Raw genomic sequence first — 26,015 nt, forward strand, 5'->3', positions numbered from 1 at the left:
GGGGTTTGCATCAAAAGGGTTTGGGGCCATGAAAGGAATGAGGGGAGGTGTCGCGCTGGGAACAGGATGGGATTCAGTGGTGAAGCTGCGCTGAAGAGGGGTTTATGACCCAAGGCATGAGAGAGCGGGGGTTGTCAGTGTGCGGGGGAATGCTTGCGAGGTTAAGAGAGAGTGAGAGACGCGCTGGCTATCAGCGAGGGGCAGGGAGGCCAAGGTGCTCAAAATGGCTGCCGCTTACGCGCACGAATGGGCTTGGGAAAGGGGCAAGATGGCGCCGATAATGTTCACCAAGTTTGTATTTATTTTCTACAAAGGGAGAAGCCCTTCCCAAAATGACGCCTGCTCCCTTTGGTAAAATGGAAGCTAGGGCAGGCAGGCTTATTTCCTAGTTAGCGTACCAAGCATTTTGGACTGCACGTAGTAGTAGAAGAGACCCGCTACAAAATAGACACGACACAGAGTTCTAGTAAAATATTGGCTTCTTTATATAACTCTCTCATTAGGTGTATAACCATACAATCCGCACAGTACCTCAAGATTAGGCCAAGGTTCTATTATCCAAGTTCGTTGCGCACCAGCGGGGCGGCCCGGAGTATGCTTCGTACTCGCGGTTCTGTCCTCAAAGTTCGTGGCGCCCCAGCAGTGCAGGCAGGAGTACACTGGGTACTCGGGGTTGAGTTCTCACAGTTCATGGCGCCCTCAGCAGTGCGGGCAGGAGTGCGGAATGCACTCTACGTTGCTGCTGGTCAGTACAGGTGGAAGATAGACGTGAGCCGCGACAGCGTCAGCAGGGCTCGTGGTGATGGTGAAAGCTTGGAGCCGCGACAGCGTCAGCAGGGCTCAGGTGATGGTGAAAGCTTGGAGCCGAGACAGCGTCAGCAGGGCTCAGGTGATGGTGAACGCTTGGATCCGCGACAGCGTCAGCAGGGGTCAGGTGATGGTGAAAGCTTGGAGCGGCGACAGCGTCGGCAGGGCTCAGGTGATGGTGAAAGCTTGGAGCGGCGACAGCGTCGGCAGGGCTCAGGTGATGGTGAACGCTCGGAGCTGCGACAGCGTCGGCAGGGCTCAGGTGTTGGTGAAAGCTTGGACCAGCGACAGCGTCAGCAGGGCTCAGATGATGGTGAAAGCTTGGAGCAGCGACAGCGTCGGCAGGGCTCAGATGATGGCGAAGACTTGGAGCCGCGACAGCATCAGCAGGGCTCAGGTGGAGGCGAAGACTTGGAGCCGCGACAGCGTCAGCAGGGCTCAGGTGAAGGCGAAGGCTTGGAGCTGCGACAGCGTCAGCAGGGCTCTTGGTGATAGCGAAGACTTGGAGCCGCGACAGCGTCAGCAGGGCTCAGGTGATGGCGAAGACTTGGAGCCGCGACCGCGTCAGCAGGGCTCAGGCGATAGTGAAGACTTGGAGCCGCGACCGCGTCAGCAGGGCTCTTGGTGATAGCGAAGGCTTGGATCCGCGACAGCGTCAGCAGGGCTCTTGATGATAGCGAAGACTTGGAGCCGCAACAGCGTCAGTAGGGCTCAGGCGATGGCGAAGACTTGGTGCCGCGACAGCGTCAGCAGGGCTCAGGCGATGGCGAAGACTTGGTGCCGCGACAGCGTCAGCAGGGCTCTTGGTGATAGCGAAGACTTGGAGCCGCGACAGCGTCAGCAGTGCTCTTAGTGATAGCGAAGACTTGGAGCCGCGACAGCGTCAGCAGGGCTCAGGTGATAGAGGAAGCTTAGAGCCGCGACAGCGTCAGTAGGGCTCTTGGTGATAGCGAAGGCTTGGAGCCGCGTCAGCGTCAGCACGGCTCTTGATGATAGCGAGAGGCACACTCGTCGTGCCTTAGGAGGGCTCCCGGGGGTACCTCTTTGGAGGTTCCCCTAGCAGATCTGATTCTCTAGTTCCAGCGTCCTTCTTTTATCCCTGAAAATATTTTTGATCTCCTTTCATGTAGGCCGGGGCTTTCCCTCCCCTGGGCCCGGTTGGGGGTCGCTCCCGTCATGGGCCACCCCATCCTTTGAAGCAGGAAGGCAGGGTCGTCAGCCGCCCAGCAGGAAGCGGCGTCGGCATTGTGGAGGACAGGACGCAGCCCTGAAACTACTCCTCCCCTCTAATCTAAAGGGCAGACAGCAGATACCAGATGACGGAGTTTCCCCAGGCCCTGCCACTATCTCTAGACGGGGAATACCCATCCTAGCAGTATCGTCCAACAAGATTGCCTGGAGGACCGTCCCGGCCCAGAAGTCCTATTTCTAGACCTAGGAGGTGGGGAGCACTCTTCCTAAAGAGTGTATTACGTAATTCTGATTTTAGGGATGTCAGTCTCGTATTTTTCCTATGTTCCCTGGGTCAGATAAATAATAAGGGGTACGGATCAAAAAGCTACTAAAACGAAGATGGCTGCAAAACACTACGAGATCATGCCACCCGCTCCTGGGCAGGGCCTAACCTCTACTAACAATGCGCCCTGCCCAAGGGTCGACCATAGGGGTGCCGGGTAGGTTGAAAAGGGAGCCTAATTAGGCTTGAGAAAAGGGTAAATGTGTCGTAACGTTCAGGGGTTAGCTTTGGGAGAAGGGCCAGGTCCAACACAACCCCCTTCCAGCCAAACACAGGGGGGACCAATCACTACCAGGATGGGCTTCCCTGTGGTGGGCGATAGAACATGGGACCTGGCCCACAACAGTCTACTCCAGTCCTAGGCCCCATGTAAGAAGTGTTCTCCCTGGGGGACATCATCCAGGTAATACCTAATCCTTGTTTGCATAGAGGGGTATCACCCCACATCCATATTACACATACAGCTAACACCGGGGCGTGGCCTCTTCCACTCCCGGTCAAACAAGGCAACCAACTAAGTGGTACAAAAGGGGATGATGGACGGAGCGTTTGAACAAATCAAACACTCACCCCCAGTCAACTGATCTGGGTTTAATCCATCACCATTCACAGATCAGTTGACTGGGGGTGAGTGTGTGATTTGTTCAAGCGCTCCGTCCACCATCCCCTTTTGTATCGCTTTGTTTGCCCTAAGTGTGGCAGGGTATGCTCAGACGTGAGTCCCTTGTTCACTTGGCCACTGGATTCAAGATAGCCTGGCTGATGAGGATTATGAATCCGAAACCGGTCCCAGGATCCTTGTTTCCAGTCCAGGGAAGACATGGCTTGGCAGTTCGGGCTGGACTGTTCCCATAAGGCACAGGGTCAGACTGATTTGCATATAGCCATGTCTGAACTGGGGTGGCTGAGTGAAATAAAGAATGGTGATGGATTAGACCCAGATCAGTTGACTGGGGGTGAGTGTTTGATTTGTTCAAGCGCTCTGTCCATCATCCCCTTTTGTATCGCGAACCAACTAAGTGGCCCAATGGCCACTCTCAAGGGTGAGAGCCAGTGCTCCCACCTGCTAGTCTTCTCTACTGCTGGGGGGGTCGGAGAGTGGGGGGCAGTAGCCCCAGGTGCTGGGCATCTTCTTTCCACTCCCATTCCTGTTTGGTTAGGTATGACCGCCTGGCACCAACGTACCAGTTCTGGGCCCTCATCCAGCTGCCCTTTAGGAGGCGGAGGTGGGCGGTCCCATACTCTTGTTCCTTTCTCTAGGGGGTTCTGTACCCTCCCACCGGGAGAGATGCCCCTCGAACCTAATTCACTCATTAGTCCGGTATCTAACTCTTGCAATGAAACCATTAACCTGGGGTCCAAACCCCCATGTACCACTAGGGGCAGAGGCGAGGCCTCCCTCCCTCTGCACCCCCTTCCAGATGCTGGTACCCTCCCAATCGGAGTGGGACTGCGGGACACTAGAACTACAGGGGCCCTACGTATGGGTGCTTCACATCCTCCTATTCCCAGGGGATCACCCCAAGGCCCTCTCCAAACCCTTTGGAACTCAAAACAATTATTACTGCTACCGGGTGTTCTCTGTGGACAGGGAACTTGTTTTCTAACAGGGGTTGGCAAAGCTCTGGAACAACAGTACTTATGCTATGTTCATCCATATTTATATCGGGTTCTTCTCCTGGGCTACCCTTCAACCCACCGGGTAGGGCTTCTCCTATGTCTTCTACACTGCTATCCCGATATTGGCTGGACAGTCCCTGGCCGTTTTTTAACACACTCTCTTCTGGGCTGACCTTACTTTCTGGTACCAGGCCCGTAACCATGGGTAAACCCCTCTCTCGGGGCCCCTCCTCGGGAGTCGGTCGGGTGCCCCTATCCCTTGAACCATCAACTCTTGGGTCAGTCCCTGACTCCTTCTCTAATATCCAGCGTCCTACAGGAGCTATCTTATTCTCTTGTTTTCCCGGGGGCATGTGGCGCCCCGCCCTCAAAGGGGGGACCTACCTCTTGGTGGGTGTGCTATATCCCCTGCTCTATTTGCTACGGGGCTGCGGCCCTTAATTGGTCTGAGCTTCCCTTTTAGTTCTGTATTGAACGAAAGTCCGCTGTGGCCCGCTGGGCTGAATTCGTCCTTAAGTTCAGTGTCTAGGAATAAAATTTTGCGGCCACCAGCTGGGTCGTAGTTTACTACAAAGTTCGCACAAATGGAGGCATTTCCGCTGTCGCCAACTGGGCGGGACTCTTCCTTCAGCTCCGCGCTGGCCAGTGGAGCTTGGTCGCTGCTGGCTGAAGCGTACATCCTTTCAACCTCAGCGCGGGGAAAGGGGCCAACGCGGCGGTCTGCTGCGGCATACAAGCTCTCCACCTCAGCAGTTAAAAATGTGCACTCTGCTTCTCACTCAGCACAAAGAGGGGAACATTCGCTGTCCTTCGCTGCGCGGGGCTCGGTCTCCCACTCTGCCATGCTCATGGGGGGAGTTACAGAAGATTTGCTTTGTCGGGCGGCGGCCCACCAGGCCTCCTGCCTTTGTCGTTCCCGATCAAGTTCTTCCATCTCTAGTTCATGCGCAATTCTCATCTGCTCTAGTTTCCTCTGATATTCCTCCTTCAGTACTTGGAGGCGTTTGTCCCTTTCTAAGCTTGGGTTTACCATTGCAATCTGATGTTCCTTGTCTCTCTCTCTCTGTCCTCCCATTCCGCAGGGGACAGGCCTCTGGCTGGAGGATCACTGATGCCGGGTGGGGAAGAATCCCTCCTCCCCTCTGAGCCCCGGCGCCCATGTAAGTTGTCTGTAAAGGGGTTTTGGAATCCGTCTTTCTTACAAGCACCCATGCTAGATGCCATGGACTCGGTGACTCTCCTGGTCAGCGAGTGTTCGCGGTTCCTCATGAACTCAAAAGCTGGCATCTCGGAAAAAAAGTCTAACAACATCAAGCATGGTAGTTTGGAGTTTGTACTCACTCGGTAATAGTTACTGTTTCCCGGTTCATGGAATTCTAAAGGCACTTCCGTCTCTTCGGAGTCGGAAGTTCGTATCCTAACCGCTGCCACCAGTGTTGGAAATGGAATCGCCACCTGGCTGAGGGTCGCCCCCCAGTCCAGTAGGAACCCCATTCCCACATAAAGGAAGGGAGGGGCCCTTCCCAAAATGACGCCTGCTCCCTTTGGTAGGATGGTAGCTAGGGCAGGCAGGCTTATTCCCTAGTTAGCGTGCCAAGCATTTCGGACTGCACGTGGTAGTAGAAGAGACCCACTACAAAATAGACACGACACAGAGTTCTAGTAAGATATTGGCTTCTTTATATAACTCTCTCATTAGGTGTATAACCATACAATCCACATAGTACCTCAAGATGAGGCCGTGGTTCTATTATCCAAGTTTGTGGCGCACCAGCGGTGCGGCCCGGAGTATGCTTCATACTCGCGGTTCTGTCCTCAAAGTTCGTGGCGCCCCAGCAGTGCAGGCAGGAGTACACTGGGTACTCAGGGTTGAGTTCTCACAGTTCGTGGCGCCCTCAGCAGTGCGGGCAGGAGTGCGGAATGCACTCTACGTTGCTGCTGGTCAGTACAGGTGGAAGACAGGCGTGAGCCGTGACAGCGTCAGCAGGGCTTGTGGTGATGGTGAAAGCTTGGTGCCACGACAGGGTCAGCAGGGCTCAGATGACGGTGAAAGCTTGGAGCCGCGTCAGCGTCAGCAGGGCTCAGGTGATGGTGAAAGCTTGGAGCCGCGACAGCGTCAGCAGGGCTCAGGTGATGGTGAACGCTTGGAGCCGCAACATTGTCAGCAGGGCTCAGGTGATGGTGATAGCTTGGAGCCGCGACAGCTTCGGCAGGGCTCAGGTGATGGTGAACGCTTGGAGCCGCAACATTGTCAGCAGGGCTCAGGTGATGGTGAAAGCTTGGAGCCGCGACAGCGTCAGCAGGGCTCTGGTGATGGTGAAATCTTGGAGCCGTGACAGCGTCAGCAGGGCTCAGATGATGGCGAAGACTTGGAGCCGCGACAGCATCGGCAGGGCTCAGGTGATGGTGAAAGCTTGGAGCCGCTACAGTGTCAGCAGGACTCCGGTGATGGTGAAATCTTGGGAGCCGCGACTGCGTCGGCAGGGCTCAGGTGATGGTGAACGCTCGGAGCCGCGACAGCTTCAGCAGGGCTCAGATAATTGTGAAAGCTTGGAGCCGCGACAGCGTCGGCAGGGCTCAGATGATGGCGAAGACTTGGAGCCGCGACAGCGTCAGCAGGGCTCAGCTGGAGGCGAAGACTTGGAGCCGCAACAGCGTCAGTAGGACTCAGGTAGAGGCAAAGGCTTGGAGCCGCGACAGCGTCAGCAGGGCTCTTGGTGATAGCGAAGACTTGGAGCCGCGACAGTGTCAGCAGGGCTCAGGTGATGGCGAAGACTTGAAGCCGCAACAGCGTCAGCAGAGCTCAGGCGATGGCGAAGACTTGGAGCCGCGACAGCATCAGCAGGGCTCTTGGTGATAGCGAAGGCTTTGAGCCGCGACAGCGTCAGCAGGGCTCTTGGTGATAGCGAAGACTTGGAGCCGCGACAGCATCAGCAGAGCTCTTGGTGATAGCGAAGACTTGGAGCCGCGACAGCGTCAGCAGGGCTCAGGCGATGGCGAAGACTTGGAGCTGCGACAGCGTCATCAGGGCTCTTGGTGATAGCGAAGACTTGGAGCCGCGATAGCGTCAGCAGGGCTCAGGCTCAGGCGAAGACTTGGAGCCACGACAGCGTCAGAAGGGCTCTTGGTGATAGCGAAGACTTGGAGCCGCGACAGCGTCAGCAGGGCTCAGGTGATAGTGGAAGCTTGGAGCCGCGACAGCGTCAGCAGGGCTCAGGTGATTGCGAAGACTTGGAGCCGCGTCAGCGTCAGCAGGGCTCTTGGTGATAGCAAAGGCTTGGAGCCGCGACAGCGTCAGCAGGGCTCTTGATGATAGCGAGAGGCACACTCGTCGTGCCTTAGGAGGGCTCCCAGGGGTACCTCTTTGTAGGTTCCCCTAGCAGATCTGATTCTCTAGTTCCAGCGTCCTTCTTTTATCCCTGAAAATGTCTTTGATCTCCTTTCATGTAGGCCGGGGGCTTCCCTCCCCTGGGCCCGGTTGGGGGTGGCTCCCGTCATGGGCCACCCCATCCTTTGAAGCAGGAAGGCAGGGTCGTCAGCCGCCCAGCAGGAAGCGGCGTCGGCATTGTGGAGGACAGGACGCAGCTCCGAAACTACTCCTCCCCTCTAATCTAAAGGGCAGACAGCAGATACCAGATGACGGAGTTTCCCCAGGCCCTGTCACTATCTCTAGACGGGGAATACCCATCCTAGCAGTATCGTCCTACAAGATTGCCTGGAGGACAGACCCGGCCCAGAAGTCCTATTTCTAGACCTAGGAGGTGGAGAGCACTCTTCCTAAAGAGTGTATAACGTAATTCTGATTTTAGGGATGTCAGTCTCGTATTTTTCCTATGTTCCCTGGGTCAGATAAATAATAAGGGGTATGGATCAAAAAGCTACTAAAACGAAGATGGCTGCAAAACACTACGAGGTCATGCCACCCGCTCCTGGGCAGGGCCTAACCTCTACTAACAATGCGCCCTGCCCAAGGGTCGACCATAGGGGTGCCGGGTAGGTTGAAAAGGGAGCCTAATTAGGCCTGGGTAAATGTGTCGTAACGTTCAGGGGTTAGCTTTGGGAGAAGGGCCAGGTCCAACACATGTGCAGTATTACCACGTGCAGTATAGCCACGTCCAAAATAATCGTGTGCAGTATTATCACATACAGTATAACCACATAGAGTATAACCACATACAGTATAACCACATGCAGCATAACCATGTGAAGTATTACCACATGCGGTATTACCACCTGCAGTACTAGCAAATGCAGTATTACCACATGCAGTATTACGACTAGCAGTACCACTGCACCGGATATTATCGGATGCACATTCCGCTTTGGCAGGATTGGCACAAATTGTATCAGGAAAATGACATATGGAATTTGGGTATCATCTGTAGAAATCAGTGCAGCAGTACTCTACTGTCGTCTTTTGTTGTATGTGTGTGTGTGTGCATGGCATGAGCGCAGATATGTGTGTTGCTGCGGGCCTCGGTGTGGGTGCAAGGTGTGAGTGTCGACTGTGAGAGAAGATGTTATAAACTGTATGCGTGCACTAGGTCAGTGCAGATGCATATGTTGGGTCATTGAAGATGCATGCACAAGGTCAGTGTGCGTGCATGTGTTAGGTCAGTGCAGACAGATGTGTGTGTTAGGTCAGAGTAGGTGCATGTGCTAGATCAGTGTAGGTGCATGTGCTAGGTCAGTGTAGGTGCATGTGCTAGGTCACTGTAGGTGCATGCGCAAGGTCAGTGTAGGTGCATGTGCTAGGGCCGTGTAGGTGCATGTGCTAGGTCAGTGTAGGGCATGAGCTAGGTCAGTGTAGGTGCATTCGCTAGGTCATTATGGGTGCGTTCGCCAGGTCAGTGTAGGTGCAGGTCCTAGCTCTGTGTAGCTGCATGTGCTAGGTCAGTGCAGGAGCATGAGCAAGATCTGTGTATATGCATATGCTAGGTCAGTGTAGGTGCATGTGCTAGGTCAGTGTAGGTGCATGTGCTAGGTCAGTGTAGGTGCATGTGCTAGGTCAGTGTAGGTGCATGTGCTAGATCCATGTAGGTGCATGTGCTAGATCCATGTAGGTGCATGTGCTAGATCCATGTAGGTGCATGTGCTAGGTCAGTGTATATGCATACGCTAGGCTCCTCCCATGTGTAAAACAGATCCAAGGCGCCGGGAAACCCTCAGGGTAGCTGTCGCGCCATACAAATGCAATAAATAAATAAATAAATAAAATAAATAGGCCAGTGTAGATGCAGACGCTAGGTCAGTGTAGGTATATGTGCTGGGTCAGTGTAGGTGCATGTGCTAGGTCAGTGTAGGTGCATGTGCTAGGTCAGTGTAGGTGCATGTGCTAGGTCAGTGTAGGTGCATGTGCTAGGTCAGTGTAGGGGCATGAGCTAGGTCAGTGTAGGGGCATGAGCTAGGTCAGTGTAGGTGCATGTGCTAGGTCAGTGTAGGGGCATGAGGTAGGTCAGAGTAGGATTATGTGCTAGGTCAGTGTAGGTGCATGTGCTAGGTGAGTGTAGGTGCATGAGCTGGGTCAGTGTAGGTGCATGCGCTAGGTCAGTGTAGACACATGTGCTTGAAACAAACTAGAGTCAATGTTCCTATAAGGAAGAAAAACATCCAGAGAAAAGGAGAGAAAACTTGAGTCGTTCTACTACTTTAAGTGCAGACATGAGGTCTGGAGGTTTAACGACTCCTTTATTCTCGAGTTACAGTCTTGAGTGACCCACAGACCGATTCTCATGGGGCAATGTCTCTGCTCTCAAGGGAGTACAACTCCATGATATTTCTAGATTAATTCAGGCCATTGGACAGTTTTGTCTTTCCTAAATAACTTTATTGATTGGTCCTGAAGAAGTGCTTTGGATCTCCTTCAGAGACCGAGAGATAGCGTGAAACATGTTGACCTAAAGCATCCAATTAGGGCTATACTACATAACTAGCTACAGAGGGACATAACACCCCTCACAGCAGCACTACTTTCTTTGCAACTTTTTAATAATGACAGTGGGATCACTTCTTTAATAACATTTCCTAGACTCCCTCCAGTCATGTTTTAACCACACATTTAGGACTTCACTGTGACTTACCCCGACGCACCCACACAGCTTTATCAAAAGATGTCTGAAAAAGTGACCCTGCTTGGGACCCGTAGGGCATCGCAGCGCCGGACCGACGAGGAGCACCAGCCCAATGATGAAGCATGACATTCCTCGGGGTGTGTGAGGGCATCATGATAAGGACGCACTGTCCCCCACACACAGAGTAGTAGAACGACTCAAGTTATCTTTCCTTTTCTATGGACGTTTTTCCTCTATCTAGGAACATTGACTCTTGGGAGCACGTGTCACTGGACCTCCCAATCGCTCCCTGTGTCCCCCCTCTTTGCTTAAATAGGGATACATGTGCTTGGTCATTGTAGTCACTAGAACTCTGGAACAAAAAATGTGTTATGCAGTAAATACCGAAATCTGAGGTAATTTCCAATTCAATAGTGAAAATCTCAGAATACTTCATTAACTGTGTTGGCCGCAGTTTTCAGTCCTAGCAGTATCATTAATTTAAGGTGTAAAATTACTGCATCTGAAATGCCGATAAATTTAACATGAATGATTTAAACAAAGGAAATGCTGCAGCACCTATACAGAATGAAGAAGTAAAAATCTTGAAAAGTCTGGAAAAGACACAAATCAAGTAACTGTACCCTGACTTGAGTGCACATTACAATTAAATAACATACCATACCATTATTTACGATACCATGATCCCACCCCATAACACACCACACCATCCCATCCCACATAACATTCCATACCATATCATACATGCCATACCATTCCATAGCACACCACACCATCCATCCCATCATAATGTTCCATACCATACCACCGTAGCATTCCATAACATACCATACCACCATAACATTCCATGCCATACCACACATGCCATAGAATTCCATAGCACACAAAACCATACCATACCACCACATCCCATTTTCATGAACAGTAACATACAGAGCTAGTCATCACAATGACATTTACCTTTATTAGTCTTCACCACCTCTGGACACCGAATCTTCACATTATCACACCTGTAATACACACACATCATCTTTGTATTAAAGAGCAATGACAGCCACAGGAACAAAGGATGAACATCACATAAGACTTGTATTTCAAATCAGATTCAGTATTAAGAGCAGTGGCTGAGGACTAGTGCTCAGTGTGTGTGACTATTTATACACAACCATTAAGATGAAAGGGGTCACCCTGTATCCCTCGGAACCTGGGTTAATAGTTATAAGCTACAAGCGGTTCCGTTGGGTAAGTACCACGGGGTACAGGTTCAGAACCAGATTATTTCTTTCTCAATCAATTCTATAAATGTACCAAACCTCAGTAAGTTTTAATCAAAAAAGATATTTATCAAATTATTTGTTCTGTTTTTCTATTTTTCTCGCCAATTGGGTAAACAATTCTATACAAAAAGATAATACCAATGGGGGCTGTCTGACAAATAAAACACAATAACAAATACACAGACAATTCAATGGGTGACTGTGGTGACATATAGTGCAAAGGGGTGACCTTTCAAATTCAAACAACAAGCAAGACAATAATATGAAATCTCCGTCTTTGTCATGTCTTTCACTTTAGCTAATCCTATTTCTTAAATTAATTGCTGTTGTGAGCCAGGACATGAGGTGGTTGTATGTCGAAGTTTCGACCCAGTATATATATATATGTATTTATAGATACATCATGTAGGGTCTTCTTCAGGACAAAAGAAGGAAGCGCGAGTCATACCCGGTTGCTCCCTCCTCCCACCGCGTGGCCCGCCCCGAGTGCGCCCGGCCTCCTCCTGCTGCTCTGAGCTCTGCCCCTGGCTCGGGACCCTGCCTGCCCTCTGTACCTGCATCGTCGCCCTTTGCCGCTTTTCGTGACTCGTTCCGCCGTCCTGTGAAGCTGTGGTATTGTACTTGTTGTAAAGTTTTCCTTGTGAATTGTATTTGATTTTGTGCTTGCCAATTTGTGCCCCGTGTCTCCGCTTGTCCCCGGCCCCACCCCGCTGTCTGCCGCTGCTCCCCCGCGGCCCCACCCACGCTCCCTCCAGCATCACCGCACCGCTGCCCCCACCCTCCCGCCACCCCGCTCCCGCCTCCCAGCTGCTCCTCCCTCCCACTAGGGTAGATAAGGCGCGGCTCACGGGCGAGGAGCTGTGACCTGACCTGATCTGGTCAGATCCGGTCGCTCCCTCCTCCCACCGCGTGGCCCGCCCCGAGTGCGCCCGGCCTCCTCCTGCTGGCTCTGAGCTCTGCCCCTGGCTCGGGACCCTGCCTGCCTTCTGTACCTGCATCGTCGCCCTTTGCCGCTTTTCGTGACTCGCTCCGCTGTCCTGTGAAGCTGTGGTATTGTACTTGTTGTAAAGTTTTCCTTGTGAATTGTATTTGATTTTGTGCTCGCCAATTTGTGCCCCGTGTCTCCGCTTGTCCCCGGCCCCACCCCGCTCCCTGCCGCCGCTCCCCCGCGGCCCCACCCACGCTCCCTCCAGCATCACCGCCCCGCTGCCCCCCCCTCTTGCCACCCCGCCTCCCAGCTGCTCCTCCCTCGCCCCTCCCCTCCCCACTCTCCACTTATGGCAGAGTGCATGCGTACGCGCAGCGTCGACGCGCAGCGGGCACGCCGATTGCGCGCCGAAGGCGTGCCAAAGGCAAGCCTGTCTGCGCCCGTCCGCGCCTGGACCACGCCAGAACCCCTGGCCCCCGCAGCTGCCAGCCAACCCGCCGGACCTACGACGCAGCCTCCCTCAACGTACTCAACAGCGGCCGGACCCCCGGCTGCCACCGAGCCACCCCTGGACGCACCCTTCACCTGCCAACCCTGCAAGTTCTCCTGCACCCGGACCTGCACCGCACCCGCCAAGCCGAGCACCAACAACAACCACCTGAAGTGCATCCTGCTCAACACCCGCTCCGTCCACAGACACGCCGTGGAACTCTGGAACCTCCTCGACTCCACATCCCCAGACGTCACCTTCCTCATGGAAACATGGATGACCGCCTCCTCAGCGCCCGACATCGCCATTGCCATCCCAGACGGATACAAGATCACCCGGAAGGACCTCGTCAACCAGACAGGAGGAGGCATCGCCATCGTCCACAAGACCACCATCCGCGTCACGACCAGCTCAGACAACACCCTCAGAACAGCCGAACACCTGCACTTCCAGATAAACACCGACCCCAAGACCACCCTCAAAGGCACCCTCATCTACAGACCCCCGGGACCACGCACACAATTCAGCGAGGACATCGCCGACTTCATCAGTGCGCAAGCCTTCACCTCCGCTGACTACAACCTCGTAGGGGTCGTGAACTTCCACCTGGAGAACAACAACGACCGCAACACCACCACCCTGCTGGACAACCTCGCAAACCTCGGACTCAAGCAACTGGTGACCACACCCACCCACTACGCCGTACACACGCTTGACCCAGTCTTCTCCTCCAGCAAGGACATCTCCTTCAGCCACGCCACCGGACTCCACTGGACAGACCACAGCTGCGTCCACTTCAGCTTCAGAAGGACCACGCTCCACCACCACCCGCAACAGGTCCCCCGCAGAAGCTGGAACAAAATCACAGCCGACCAGCTCGCCACATCCCTGAGCCAGAACCCTCCCGCCAGCTCTGCAAACCCCAACCAAGCTGCCAACAACCTCACACGGTGGATCAGCAACTGCGCAGACGACCTGGCTCCACTAAAGACCCCTCCCGTCAGACCCGGCAACAAGAAAGCATCCTGGTTCACCGACGAACTCAAGAGCTCTAAGAAGAACTGCAGAGCCCTCGAGAAAGACTGGCGCAGAGACCCGACACCAGACAACATGACCACCCTCAAGCTCGCCACTCGCAAACACCACCAGCTGATCCACACCACCAAGAGAACCGCATTCAAGGAACGACTAGACATCAAACCGCCCACAACAGCAAAAAACTCTTCAACATCGTCAAAGAGCTCTCGAACCCTAGCACCGAAAACTACGACATCACCCCATCGCAAGAACTCTGCAACTCGCTCGCCTCATTCTTCCACAGCAAGATCGCAGACATACACAACAATTTCAGCACACAGCCGACGCACCCCACAAACGCACCAACGCCCCCCACCACCACCCTCCGCGCATGGACACCGGTCAACACCGAAGATATCATCCACACAATGAACTGCATCCACTCCGGATCTCCAACCGACCCCTGCCCTCATCACGTCTTCAACAAGGCCGACTCCGTCATCGCACCCCATCTCCGGGACATCATCAACGCCTCCTTCAACACCGCCACCTTCCCAGAGAGCACGCCGAACTCAGCGCCCTACTGAAGAAACCATCAGCGGACCCCACCGACCTCAAGAACTACCGCCCCAACTCGCTCCTTCCTTTTCCTGCCAAAGTCATCGAGAAGACAGTGAACAGACAGCTGGCTGCCTTCCTCGAGACAAATGGATCCCTCGACCACTCACAGTCCGGCTTCCGGGCCAACCACAGCACCGAGACCGCCCTCATCGCAGCCACCGACATCTGAGCCCTACTCGACAACGGGGAAACGGCGGCCCTCATCCTCCTGGACCTCTCTGTGGCGTTCGACACAGTCTGCCACTGCACCCTAGCACAGCGCCTGCACAACATTGGAATCCAGGAGAAGGCACTGGAGTGGATCATCTCCTTCCTCGCCGGAAGAACCCAGAGAGTCTGCCTCCACCCGTTCAGATCAGACGCCACCGAAGTCATCTGCGGCGTACCACAAGGATCATCACTCAGCCCCACCCTCTTCAACGTCTACATGAGCCCCCTCGCGGCCATTGCACGCCAACACAACCTCAACATCATCTCCTACGCCGATGACACCCAGCTGATCCTCTCCCTCACCAACGACCCCGACACCGCCAGTACCAACCTACACGAAGGGATGAAAGACGTAGCCAAGTGGATGACGAACAACCGCCTGAAACTGAACTCAGATAAGACGGAAGTCCTCATCCTGGGATCATCACCCGCTGCCTGGGACGACTCCTGGTGGCCCCCTGCCCTCGGCAGCGCACCCAAACCAACGGACCACGCACGAAACCTGGGCTTCATCCTGGACCCCTCCCTCTCGATGACCAGACAAGTCAACGCCGTCTCCTCGTCATGCTTCAACATCCTACGCATGCTCCGGAAGATCTTCCGGTGGATCCCCACCGAAACCAGGAAGACGGTCACCCAGGCCCTCGTCACCAGCCGACTGGACTACGGGAACACCCTTTACGCCGGAACCACAGCCAAACTCCAGAAAAGACTCCAGCGAATCCAGAACGCCTCAGCACGACTCATCATGGACATCCCCCGACACAGCCACATCTCCGGACACCTGAGAGACCTGCACTGGCTCCCCGTCAGCAAGAGAATCACGTTCAGACTCCTCACCCACGCACACAAAGCTCTCCACAACCAAGGCCCCAGATACCTCAACGACCACCTGACCTTCTACACCCCCGCCCGCCAACTCCGATCGACCACCCACGCCCTCGCCACCGTTCCTCGCATCCGAAGAGCCACCATGGGAGGAAGATCCTTCTCCTTCCTGGCTGCCAAGACGTGGAACTCCCTCCCCATCCACCTCCGACTGACCCAAGACCACCTCTCCTTCAGGAAGCAACTGAAGACCTGGCTATTCGAGCAGTAGGGGACCACCCAAGCGCCTTGAGACCCTCCGGGTGAGTAGCGCGCTATATAAATGCTTTGATTGATTGATTGAGTAGTAGTGACTGACCGTGAGATGGTGAGAGACATACGAGAATACAGTATTTAAGGAGGTTTGGGAAGCAAGCACTCTTTGGCATCAATACATGACGATCTCCAAGGACTGAATACAGCTAATACCTTGACCCCACTTCCCCCTGAAGGCCGACTAGCACATCCAGAGGGGTACACAGCTAAAGTATGAACAGCTGGTTGATTGATGATCCTTGAATAAGAACTCCTTCCAGGCTCAGAGGAGTTAATAGATTGAATCTTGTGAATTCCCACCACCAAGTCCTGAAGAAGACCCTACTTGATGTATCTACAAACACCCCCCGATTGCCATTGGTTGTTATCTGTGGCATTCAGAAATGCTGGCATGGTATTAGTGCAGTTAATGTCCCTCCTTTATGTTCTTAGCTCCCTCTCTAGCAATTTCACTCAGAGAACATTTTTGTTGGCCATCACGCTGTACAGTATGTGATGGCCCCTTACTCCTTGTAAGGAGGAGGAAAGCGGGGCAGACCGGAAGTGGACTATGACTGTTCCGCTTCAGTCCAACCCAGAAGCAGGCAGCGGTCTACTTGTGGACCCTGCAAGAGGGGAGGAATCGCGAACAGAAGCAGACGCGGGACGCATAAAGCACCCAGAGGAGACATTGAGGGTGTGCGGTATCGGAGGACGGAGAACGGTGCACCCCGAAGAAGGCACGAGCGGAGCAGGAGAAGGCGAGAACGGAGAGGAGGAGGACGAGGACGGAGAGGTGGAGGACACGAACGGAACGGAGGAGGACGAGAGCGGAGCGGAAGACGGTCGAATCAGGGCGGAGCAGACGAGACGGAGCCAGGAGAGCATTATCCTCAAGGTGACCAATCCCAGTGGGCTGAAATGAGGAGAAAATGCCCCGGGTCCCAACGCCACGGTCCGAGGGACGTGCTGTGGCTTAAGGCAAGTGCCTCTCAGGGGACCAATTGGGTGGTAGTGGTGGGGTGGGGACACAGGGAGGTAGGGCACTTTAGTGGTGGCAATACGCTGCAAAACTCCCCACAAACCCCTCCTGCATCTCCGGTGGTGTTAGCACAGACCAAAACTAGTATCGGTACTGACCCCAACCGGTTTTTGTTTACTTTCCTCCCTTCCCTCACCTGACGAGCATAAGACCAAGAGCACAGAGGTCCAAGATCCCTCAAATTCAAGAAAGACCCGAAACAGGAAAAATCTGGCTACTGACTGATTATTTTTGTTTTGTTATTTTGGCCTGAACCACATTTGAGAACAATCTCGGAATACAACCCCTGCCCTAGCTTTAAGAAGCACAATAAAAAGAGTAGTTACACATTCCTGAACCGCGTGTCTGCTGGTCCATCTTCCCATTGGGCACCTTCATATTCTACAAATTGGTGTCATTAGTGGGATAGCCCAGGTGTCGACAATGACACAGCCCGCGGCGCCTCTGACTGTAGAAAGCATTATCAACCAGCTGGCAGAGGGGCAGAGACACCTCCAACTGGTGTTCGAAGAACAGGTCCAAACAGACACGAAGGATAGGGAGGCGTTACATGAAGCCATGAGGGACCAAGCAGCCCTACTCACCTCCAACCAGCAGGTACAAGACACAGCAATACTCTGACTGACAGACGCCATTGTCAGTACCCGAGTGGGCCAAATATCCCTGGGTCAGTCCTGCAAAAGTTTCAAGAAGGTGATGACCCCATTTACTTCTTTATTAACTTTGAAAGGGTTGCAACCACTGCTATCTGGTTCCAGGAAGGGTGAAGCCAATACATAGCCCTTCTCTTGGCCGGGGAGCTCCAAGCTACCTACCAGGCCACCACCCCCACTGGAACAACCGCATACGAGGATGTGAAAAAAGCCACCATAGAACGGTTAGGATGCGACCAGGAATACTACAGGGCCAAATTCCGTAAAGAAAGGTGAACCACTGGGGATAATCCGCGCGCTCTATATTACAGGATCAGGGATCTTGGAAACCGCTGGCTGACTCCTCATGTGTCCACTGTGGAAGAAGTGACTGAAAAGGTGTTTGTTGGACTTGGCCCTTCTGGCAGGTTCACCCCTGAACTTTTTGACTTTTAAGAATACATAATGATAGTGATTTCTGGCTTCTGGGCACTTTAGCTCTGTGGCCCAGTGTAAAGTGTGTGCGCTCTCTGAGTGCATGGGGTGAGATTGGCCTGCCCTCCCATAGGAATGCATGGGGGATAGGAGTGTCCATGGTAGTTCCTGATGTGAGAGGAGTTCAGGGTCGAGTTTGGTATGTGCGAACTCGTGAGATTAAATGCTGCGCAACGGTGTGCTCAGATTTAATGTGTCTAGTGTAGACGTGCCACTTTTAGAAGTTGGCATTTCTGTGTGCAGTGAATGTGAATTGACTGTCTGACATGTGATTGACGGGAGCTGGCTGGTGTGCTTGGCTCCAGGAGTCAGGATGGGTCTGCCCGGTGGTGAATAGGGAGATCTGCATGTTGATGGAAGGGAGGAGTTGTACCTGGGACCTGAATAGGGCTGGGCCTTCCCTCCACAATACTGGTTCCTCCCCTGTGGTGTGTCTGCTATCCCTGGCCTGTCCTGTGAATAGAGAGGGGAGCTGAACACAACAACGTGCTACAGTACAAGTTAGATCTTGTTCTCCCCTTGCCTGCACATTTGGAGACAAAGGAAATGTGTGTATGAAAATGGGCTATGACCCCATGTAAAATGGTCTTGTTCTCCTACTTGAATCCACCAGGGGCATGCTGCAGCTGTTGGGGCCCAGGGGAAGTCTTGACTCCCTGGGCCCTGCCCTGCCCCTGGATGCCTGGAAGACTTCTGCCTGGGGCTCTTCTGCCCTGGCGGGCTTTCCTGTGTTGGGAGCAGTCTGATCCATTCCTTTACCCCAGAGTCTTGAACTGAGTTCCTTGTAGTCCTAGGAGGGCTGGTTTCGCTTTGAGAAGGACCTGGTTCTTTTTTTTTATCTACAGAGAAAACGCGCTGCCGGCGTTCCCCTGGGGTGCTGGAGCTTTGCTGCCCTGGGGCTGCACTGCGCTGCTGGAGGGGGAATCCCCAGCGTGAGGACTCCCCTGTGATGGCGGTCTTGCTGGTGCCACCTCACTTATTTGCCCCTTGATCGCAGGTGCCCACCCTGCATTATTGCAGCTAGTTGTATATTTTACGTAGCAGGAGCCTACCCTGCTTTTTAGGCCGATTTGGAGAGTCTACCGCTCATTTAGCCTTTTTAAACTTATTTAAACCTGAAGCTGGTGCCCACCCGCGCTTTCACTGCCGCAGCCTGGGAGATGCACCAGAAGGAGATGTTCGGCCTTCCGCCTGATTGAGGGCGGGGCCGCTGTCACAAGCCGGAGCCTCGCGGGCTCCACTTCCGCTTCTCTCCCCAGTCGGGGAGAAGCCACACCGAGCCTGAGGGCTCCACTCTAAGTCCCGGTCCCGAAATGGGGGACCGAGTGAACCAGGGCACAGACGGGTGGGGCTCCCATGAGTAGGGAGAGCCCCGCGTGCCACCGCTGACAGAGGACTTCTGCCCCCCCCCCCCCCCCCCCCCCCCAGCCGGTGAGTTCAGCCAGGGAGTCAGGGTGGGGAGAGGCAGAGTGGGAGCAGTCCCGCCAGGAGAGCGGGACGCTCAAGCGTGGCACAAGTTCCTTTTGTTTTGTAGGAGTGAACCCGCCGTGGGGGTCCTGAGAGCCAGTGCGCTCCAACGATTGGGCATTGTTTTGTACTTAGAGGGCCAGAGTGGCCCATGGGCAGTGTCAGGCCCCACAGTGCCCCACAGTTATTTCCCGAGCCCGAGGGCTCGACCGATGGCACCCTTATTTTATGGCTGGCCCAGAAGGCCCCATAATTTCCTCATCATTTCCGGAGCCAGTGCGCTCCTTGGGGGACATGTTTTCCGTTAGAGCCAGATGGCTCAGTTTGGCGCAATTTATTCCTACAGGCTAGTGAGGGCCCCTGCTGCATTTCTACTTTCCAACTGCCGAGTAAGTAGTGGGCAGCTGCACCATTTAGGCGCAATTTGTGAGAGAGTCCCTGAGAGGGACAGAAGTGGCACAGAGGTGCCAGGCCTTCCCCAGTTGCGCAGCACTTAGTGCCAGCTGCATCGTTTAGGCCTCCCAATCATTGTTCTCAGTTACCCAGCAAGTAGTGGGCAGCTGCAACGTTTAGGTTTTTGCGCAGTAGTGCAACCTTGACCTTCGCTGCCTAAGCAGCAGCCCTGACTCTGTGGACATAGGGCACTTGAGCCCCCTATTGGAGATGGCCAGTTGGCCAGGAGGATGGTTACTGTTATAGGGCGCCAGGCCTTAATGTGATTTATGTGCTAATGCTTTTGGGTGCTAGGAAATGTATTGTGTATAGTATGTTTTGCGCACTCTATTTGATACCTCTAGACATGGCTTAGGATTATGAGGTTGTTTTACCTATTTAGGTTTGTGTAAGGGAGTTTATATTTCCCTGTGTAATTTACGGCCCTAATGTAATTTTTACTTAGGAGGTTAGGGTCTAGTGTATTTAGACTTGTGGGATACTGTGCATGATGTAGTTCATGTCCCAGACCGTTGCAAAGTACAGTGATTACCAGTGTTTACTGGTTGTACGTTCTATGACCTATTTTACTTGTATGTTTATGATCTAGTGATGGTTCTGACAGTGGCCCATGTGGCCCTGTCAGGTGTACATAATCCTTTGTAAATATTGCCCAGTGCCAGTTGGCACAGTATACATGATGTGTTTACTATTGTAATGTGTTTTGAGAATACAAAGGCTATTTATGATATAACCTTGTGTGGGGTTCCATTTGTAGTGTGCCTGGGATGTTGTTGCTGTTGTGTGCGTGTGCAAATGCTTTACACATTGCCTCTGGGATAAGCCTGACTGCTCGTGCCAAGTTACCAAGGGGGTGAGCATGGGTTATCTTTGGAGTGTAACTCCCTTGCCCAAACTAGAGTGGTGGTCTCTGCCTGGCTTTGGTGCAAGCCTTAGCCAACCAGAGATCCCATTTCTAACAGTGTTCCTGGAACAATTCCTCAATGCCCTGTCCGCAACAACCCGTTAATGGGTAAAACAACATCCCAATCTCACAACAGCAACGGCTGTCGACCTGGCTTGTGCAGCGAATATGAGACGTTTTTCCGCCAACAATTACCCCGCATACCATCACTCCGCAATTTTAATTCTGCAAAGACAAACAGCCTGCAAAAAAACACAACGTAAACTTTTACAACAAATATGCCTTTACCACACATGCCATTACAACGCAAAGGCATGCATGTTAAAGGTATACTCATTGTAAAAGTTTTAGAGGTAAGTATGAGTACCCTAACCTACCCTACCCTACCTTACACGCACATTTAGTACCCCTGCACAACCCACCCTCGACACACAGTCCTTTTCCTACATTTACACTACCCTAAACCCTAAAACACTACCCACAGCATGACCCCACACTACACAAACACTACAACACATCCCTAAACCCTAAAACACTACCCCAGCATGACCCTACACTACACAAACACTACAACACTTCCCTAAACCCTAAAACATTACCCCCAGCATGACCCTACACTACAACACTTCCCTAAACCCTAAAACACTACCCCCAGCATTACCCTACACTACACAAACACTACACCACTACCCTAAACCCTAAAACACTACCCCCTGCATGACCCTACAGTACACAAACACTACAAGACTACCCTAAACCCTATAACACTACCCCAGCACGACCCTACACTACACAACCACCACAACACTACACTACACAAACACTACACTACACAATCACTACCCCAGCACGACCCCCACCCCTAAAAAATTAACCCAAACCCCCTTACCTCTCTCGTCGTCGTGGTTCCACACTCCTCCTGGTTCCATCTTCTTGAAGTCTATTTTTTTTTCACAACGCGTGTGCATTTACCATACATGCCTTTACAACGTAATTCGTTGTAAAGGCATGCGTGGTAAATGCACACACGTTGTGAAAAAATGCGGAGTGATGGTATACGAGGTCAAAGACCTCACAGAGTAATGGTATGCGGACTGAAAGTCCGCGTAAAAAAAAAGAATCGGAGTAAACGAGCCGCACCGCTTTCCACGGATCTCCAAAGTTTAAGGCTGGTGTACCGCGACCCCCCCTTTTTACCCAGAGAAACACACCCAGACCTGATCCAAAACCCCAGTCACTACCCCGTATAAACCCTAGACCGGTCCACCCCATCACAGGCCCGAGTGGGCAGGGACCCCAGTGCTATCATTGTTCCGAGTGAGGACACATAGCCCGACAGTGTCCCCATAAAACCCCGACAGCAGAACCCAAGGAAGTAGGGTATTCTAGGGGACAGATATATGTGACACGCCAGGGTTCCCATCAGTACAGGAAAGAAATATTGCTTAATGAAAGCAACAGGCGCTGTTGGATACCTGGTGTCATGTTTCAGTGGTGGATAGAGCCCTGGTTTCCCAACCCCAACTACGAGACACCGAAAGTTACCTGCGTTCACGGGGATACAAAGTCATACCCTGTCGCGGAGGTCTTGTTAGACATTTCAAACGATACCCAAATGCAGAAATTAGGGGTCATTCCGTCCTTACCAGAGGCAGTCATTATCGGTACAGACCACCCCATGTTTGAACACTAATTAGACGAGACAAAAAAAGATATGCTATCTTGGTTACATGAAGCGCCCTTTAGTGACAGTGCCTTGGAGGATAGAACAGACAAGAACAGGAAAAGTAAAAATGAGAGACCGAGAGCGAAACATCTGTATACCCAGAACCAGAAATCACACCATGCTTTTCAAATCTCCCTTACAGACCCAGTTGAGGCAGCCCCGATTAGCTTCCGCTCAGCCCAGGGGGATGATAAGACCCTTGTCCATGCCTGGGAGCAGGTACAGGAGCAAGAACCAGATAAGGTAGGACCATATTTTTTTGGTAACAAGGGTTTGCTATATCGATCTGTGAAGGAGGGGGAGCATGTCAAAACACAACTATTAGTGCCCCTTTCTTTTTGTGACCATTTAATGCAATTAGCCCACAATAACACAGGGGGTCGACACTATGGGAAAGTGAACACACTGAAATACCTTTTGTGCAGATTTTATTACCCGGGGGTCTATAAGGATGTGGCAAAGCATTGTGCGTCCTGCGTAAGATGTCAATACCCCAACCCTGAAGGGATAAAGAAGGCCCCTCTGTTCCCCTTACCTATCATAGATGTCCCATTTAAGCGTGTCGGCATGCACTTGGTAGGCCCACTTACTCCCTCCGCTAGAGGCCATAAGTATGTCTTGGTCATCATAGACTATGCTAGCGAATATCCAGAGGCTTTTCCGTTGTCCACAATGACCTCCCCTGCTGTGGCTAGGGCTATGGTTTCTTTCTTTTCCCGGGTGGGGTTTCCTTCCGAGATACTCACTGACCAAGGAACCCCTTTCATGTCCCGTTTAAAGGCACAGGTGTGTAAGATCCTAAGTATCCGTCAACTCCGAACATCTGTTTACCATCCCCAAACAGATGGCCTTGTGGAGCGCTATAATAAAACCATCAAAGGCATGCTCCGCAAGGTCATCTCCGAGCCTGGAAAGGATTGGGACCAGAACCTACCCCTCATCCTCTTCGCAATACGGACACATGAGCAGAAATCAACGGGGTATTCCCCGTTTGAGTTACTGTTCAGGGGGAAAACTCCAAACACTGCTTGACATGGCAGCAGAACAATGGGAAGGGGAGGATGAGGAGGGACAACCAATACCCAAATATGCAGCCGATTTAAATTCCGCTGTATCTAGGATTTGGGGTTTGGTGCACGAGCACATGGAAAAAGCCCAAGCCACCCAAAAGATATATTATGAGCGAAATAGCCAGTTAAGAGAATTCGCTCCCAGAGAAAAGGTTCTTCTCTTACTCCCAACGACGGAGAATAAACTGTTGTTCAAATGGCAGGGTCCATATGTCATTGAAAAAAGAATAACCCCAGTCACATACAGTGTTCTACAGCCCCTGCGGGCCAGGGGCAAGCAAATTTACCATGTTAACCTTCTAAAGTAACTGGTGTTCACCAATAGTGATAGTACCGAAACCAGACGGGAGTCTGCATTTCTGTATTGACTTTCGTCAGGTGAACAGTGTCACTAAATTTGACTCCGATACGATGCCTTGCATCGATGAACTAATTGAGAAACTGGGGAATGCCAGATGTATGACAGCCCTCGACCTTACCATGGGTTATTGGCAAATCCCACTAACCCCTCAAGCAAAAGAGAAAACCGCCTTCTCAACCCCCTCCGCACTCTATCAATTCCGGGTGCTCCCTTTTGGCCTCCATGGGGCACCGGCAACATTTCAGTGCTTCATGGATCGCTTGCTGAGGCCCCATACAGTTTATGCGGCCGCCTACTTAGACAACATAGTCGTTTTTAGCCCAACATGTACAGACCATTTACAACACTTAGCGGCTGTATTTACAGCCATTCAGGAGGCTGGTCTGAAAATAAACCCCAAAAAATCCCTGCTGGTCACGGATACCATACAATATCTTGGGTACACGATAAAAGGGGGTCTGATAAAGCCACAGCTAAACAAAATCGAGGCAATCAAGTCCCTTCCTACCCCCAAAACCAAAGGCGACATACGTTCTTTTCTTGGGTTCATCAGGTACTATAGGAGATTCATCCCAAACTTCTCTTCCTTGGCCAGCCCCCTAACAGACCCCCTAACCAAAACCTATCCATCCCGAATAGAATCCTGGAAAACGGAACACAAGCACAGCTTTCAAGCTCTAAAAGACGTCATATGTACAGCTTCCGTCTTACACTGCCCTGACTTCCACAAACACTTTGTCCTCCAGACCGATGCTTCAGGTCCAGGTCTGGGTGCCGTGCTACATCAGCCTGACTCAAGGGGTGATCTCAAGCCTGTTCTATATATAAGTAGAATGTTATTCCCCAGGGAAAGCCATTACTCCACCATCGAGAAGGAATGCCTGGCAATCAAATGGGCAGTTGAGGCACCTCAATATTACTTACTAGGATGCCCCTTCACTATACTCACAGACCATGCTCCCTTAACATGGCTTGTGAAACACAAGATTCCAATCAACGCATACTCAGGTGGTTCATGTCTCTGCAACCTTTCTTATTTCAGACCTAGAACATGCCCGGTGCCAGACAAGGCTGTGCGGACTACCTGCCCCGGAATCCCTCCACTGAATGGCCCGACGTCCATTCCTAGGGGTGGGGGAGATCTGTAAGGAGGAGAAAAGCGGGGCAGACTGGAAGAGAACTATGACTGTGCCGCTTCAGTCCAACCTGGAAGCAGGCAGCGGTCTAGTTGTGGACCCGGCAAGAGGGGAGGAGTCGAGAATGGAAGCAGATGTGGGACACATAAAGCATCCAGAGGAGACGTTGAGGGTGTGCGGTATCGGAGGATGGAGAACGGTGCACCCCGAGGAAGGCGAGAGCGGAGCAGGAGAAGGCGAGAACGGAGAGGAGGAGAACGAGAACGAGGAGAGCGGAGCAGAAGAAGGTGGAACCAGGGTGGAGCAGACGAAACGGAGCCAGGAGAGCATTATCCTCAAGGCGACCAATCCCGGTGGGCTGAAGGTAGGAGAAGACGCCCCGGGTCTCAGCTCCACGGTCCGAGGGACGGGCCGTGGCTTAAGGCAAGTGCCTCTAAGGGGACCATTTGGGTGGGGGTGGTGGGGTGGGGACACAGGGAGGTAGGGCCCTTAAGTGGTGGCGATACGCTGCAAAACTCCCCACAAACCCCTCGTGCACTTTATCTCCGGTGGTGGTAGCACAGACTGACTAGTATCGGTACTGACCCCAACCTATTTTTGTTTTCTTTCCTCATCTGACGAGCATACCTACTGAAGACCAAGAGCACGGAGGTCCAAGATCCTTCAAATTCAAGAAAGACCCGAAACAGGAAGAATCTGGCTCCTGACTGATTATTTTTGTTTTGTTATTTTGCCCTGAGCTACATTTGAGAACAATCTCGGAATACAACTCCTGCCCTACCTTTAAGAAGCACAATAAAAAGAGTAGTTACGCATTCCTGAACCTCGGGTCTTGTGGTCTTCTTCCCATTGGGAACCCTTATATCCGACACTCCTTCTGTAACTGGTTTTGGTTTGCCTGCCCCTGCTGGTGTTTTTGTAGGCCTCCAACTTCCAAGCTCTCGGCACTGGCAACTCCAGCCCCACACTCACACTGAGGAATGCAGACTGGGTTTAAAGTCGTAAATTGAAATAATGGCAGAGCCAAATCACAGGCTGTCTCTTCACAAC

General features: G+C 52.6%; 1 protein-coding gene across 1 annotated transcript in view; it reads right to left on the minus strand.

The window, feature by feature from the left end:
- LOC147710216 (E3 ubiquitin-protein ligase TRIM39-like) overlaps positions 1-26,015 on the minus strand; it is a 253,845-nt gene that overhangs the window by 74,536 nt on the left and 153,294 nt on the right. The window contains exon 6 of the mRNA XM_086920893.1: positions 10,975-11,024. Coding sequence (XP_086777019.1) covers positions 10,975-11,024 — 50 coding nt within the window. The remainder of the gene's footprint in view (positions 1-10,974; positions 11,025-26,015) is intronic.

The sequence above is a fragment of the Lissotriton vulgaris genome, chromosome 5 (assembly GCF_964263255.1).
Source record: "Lissotriton vulgaris chromosome 5, aLisVul1.2, whole genome shotgun sequence".
In the NCBI taxonomy this organism is placed as follows: Eukaryota; Metazoa; Chordata; class Amphibia; order Caudata; family Salamandridae; genus Lissotriton; species Lissotriton vulgaris.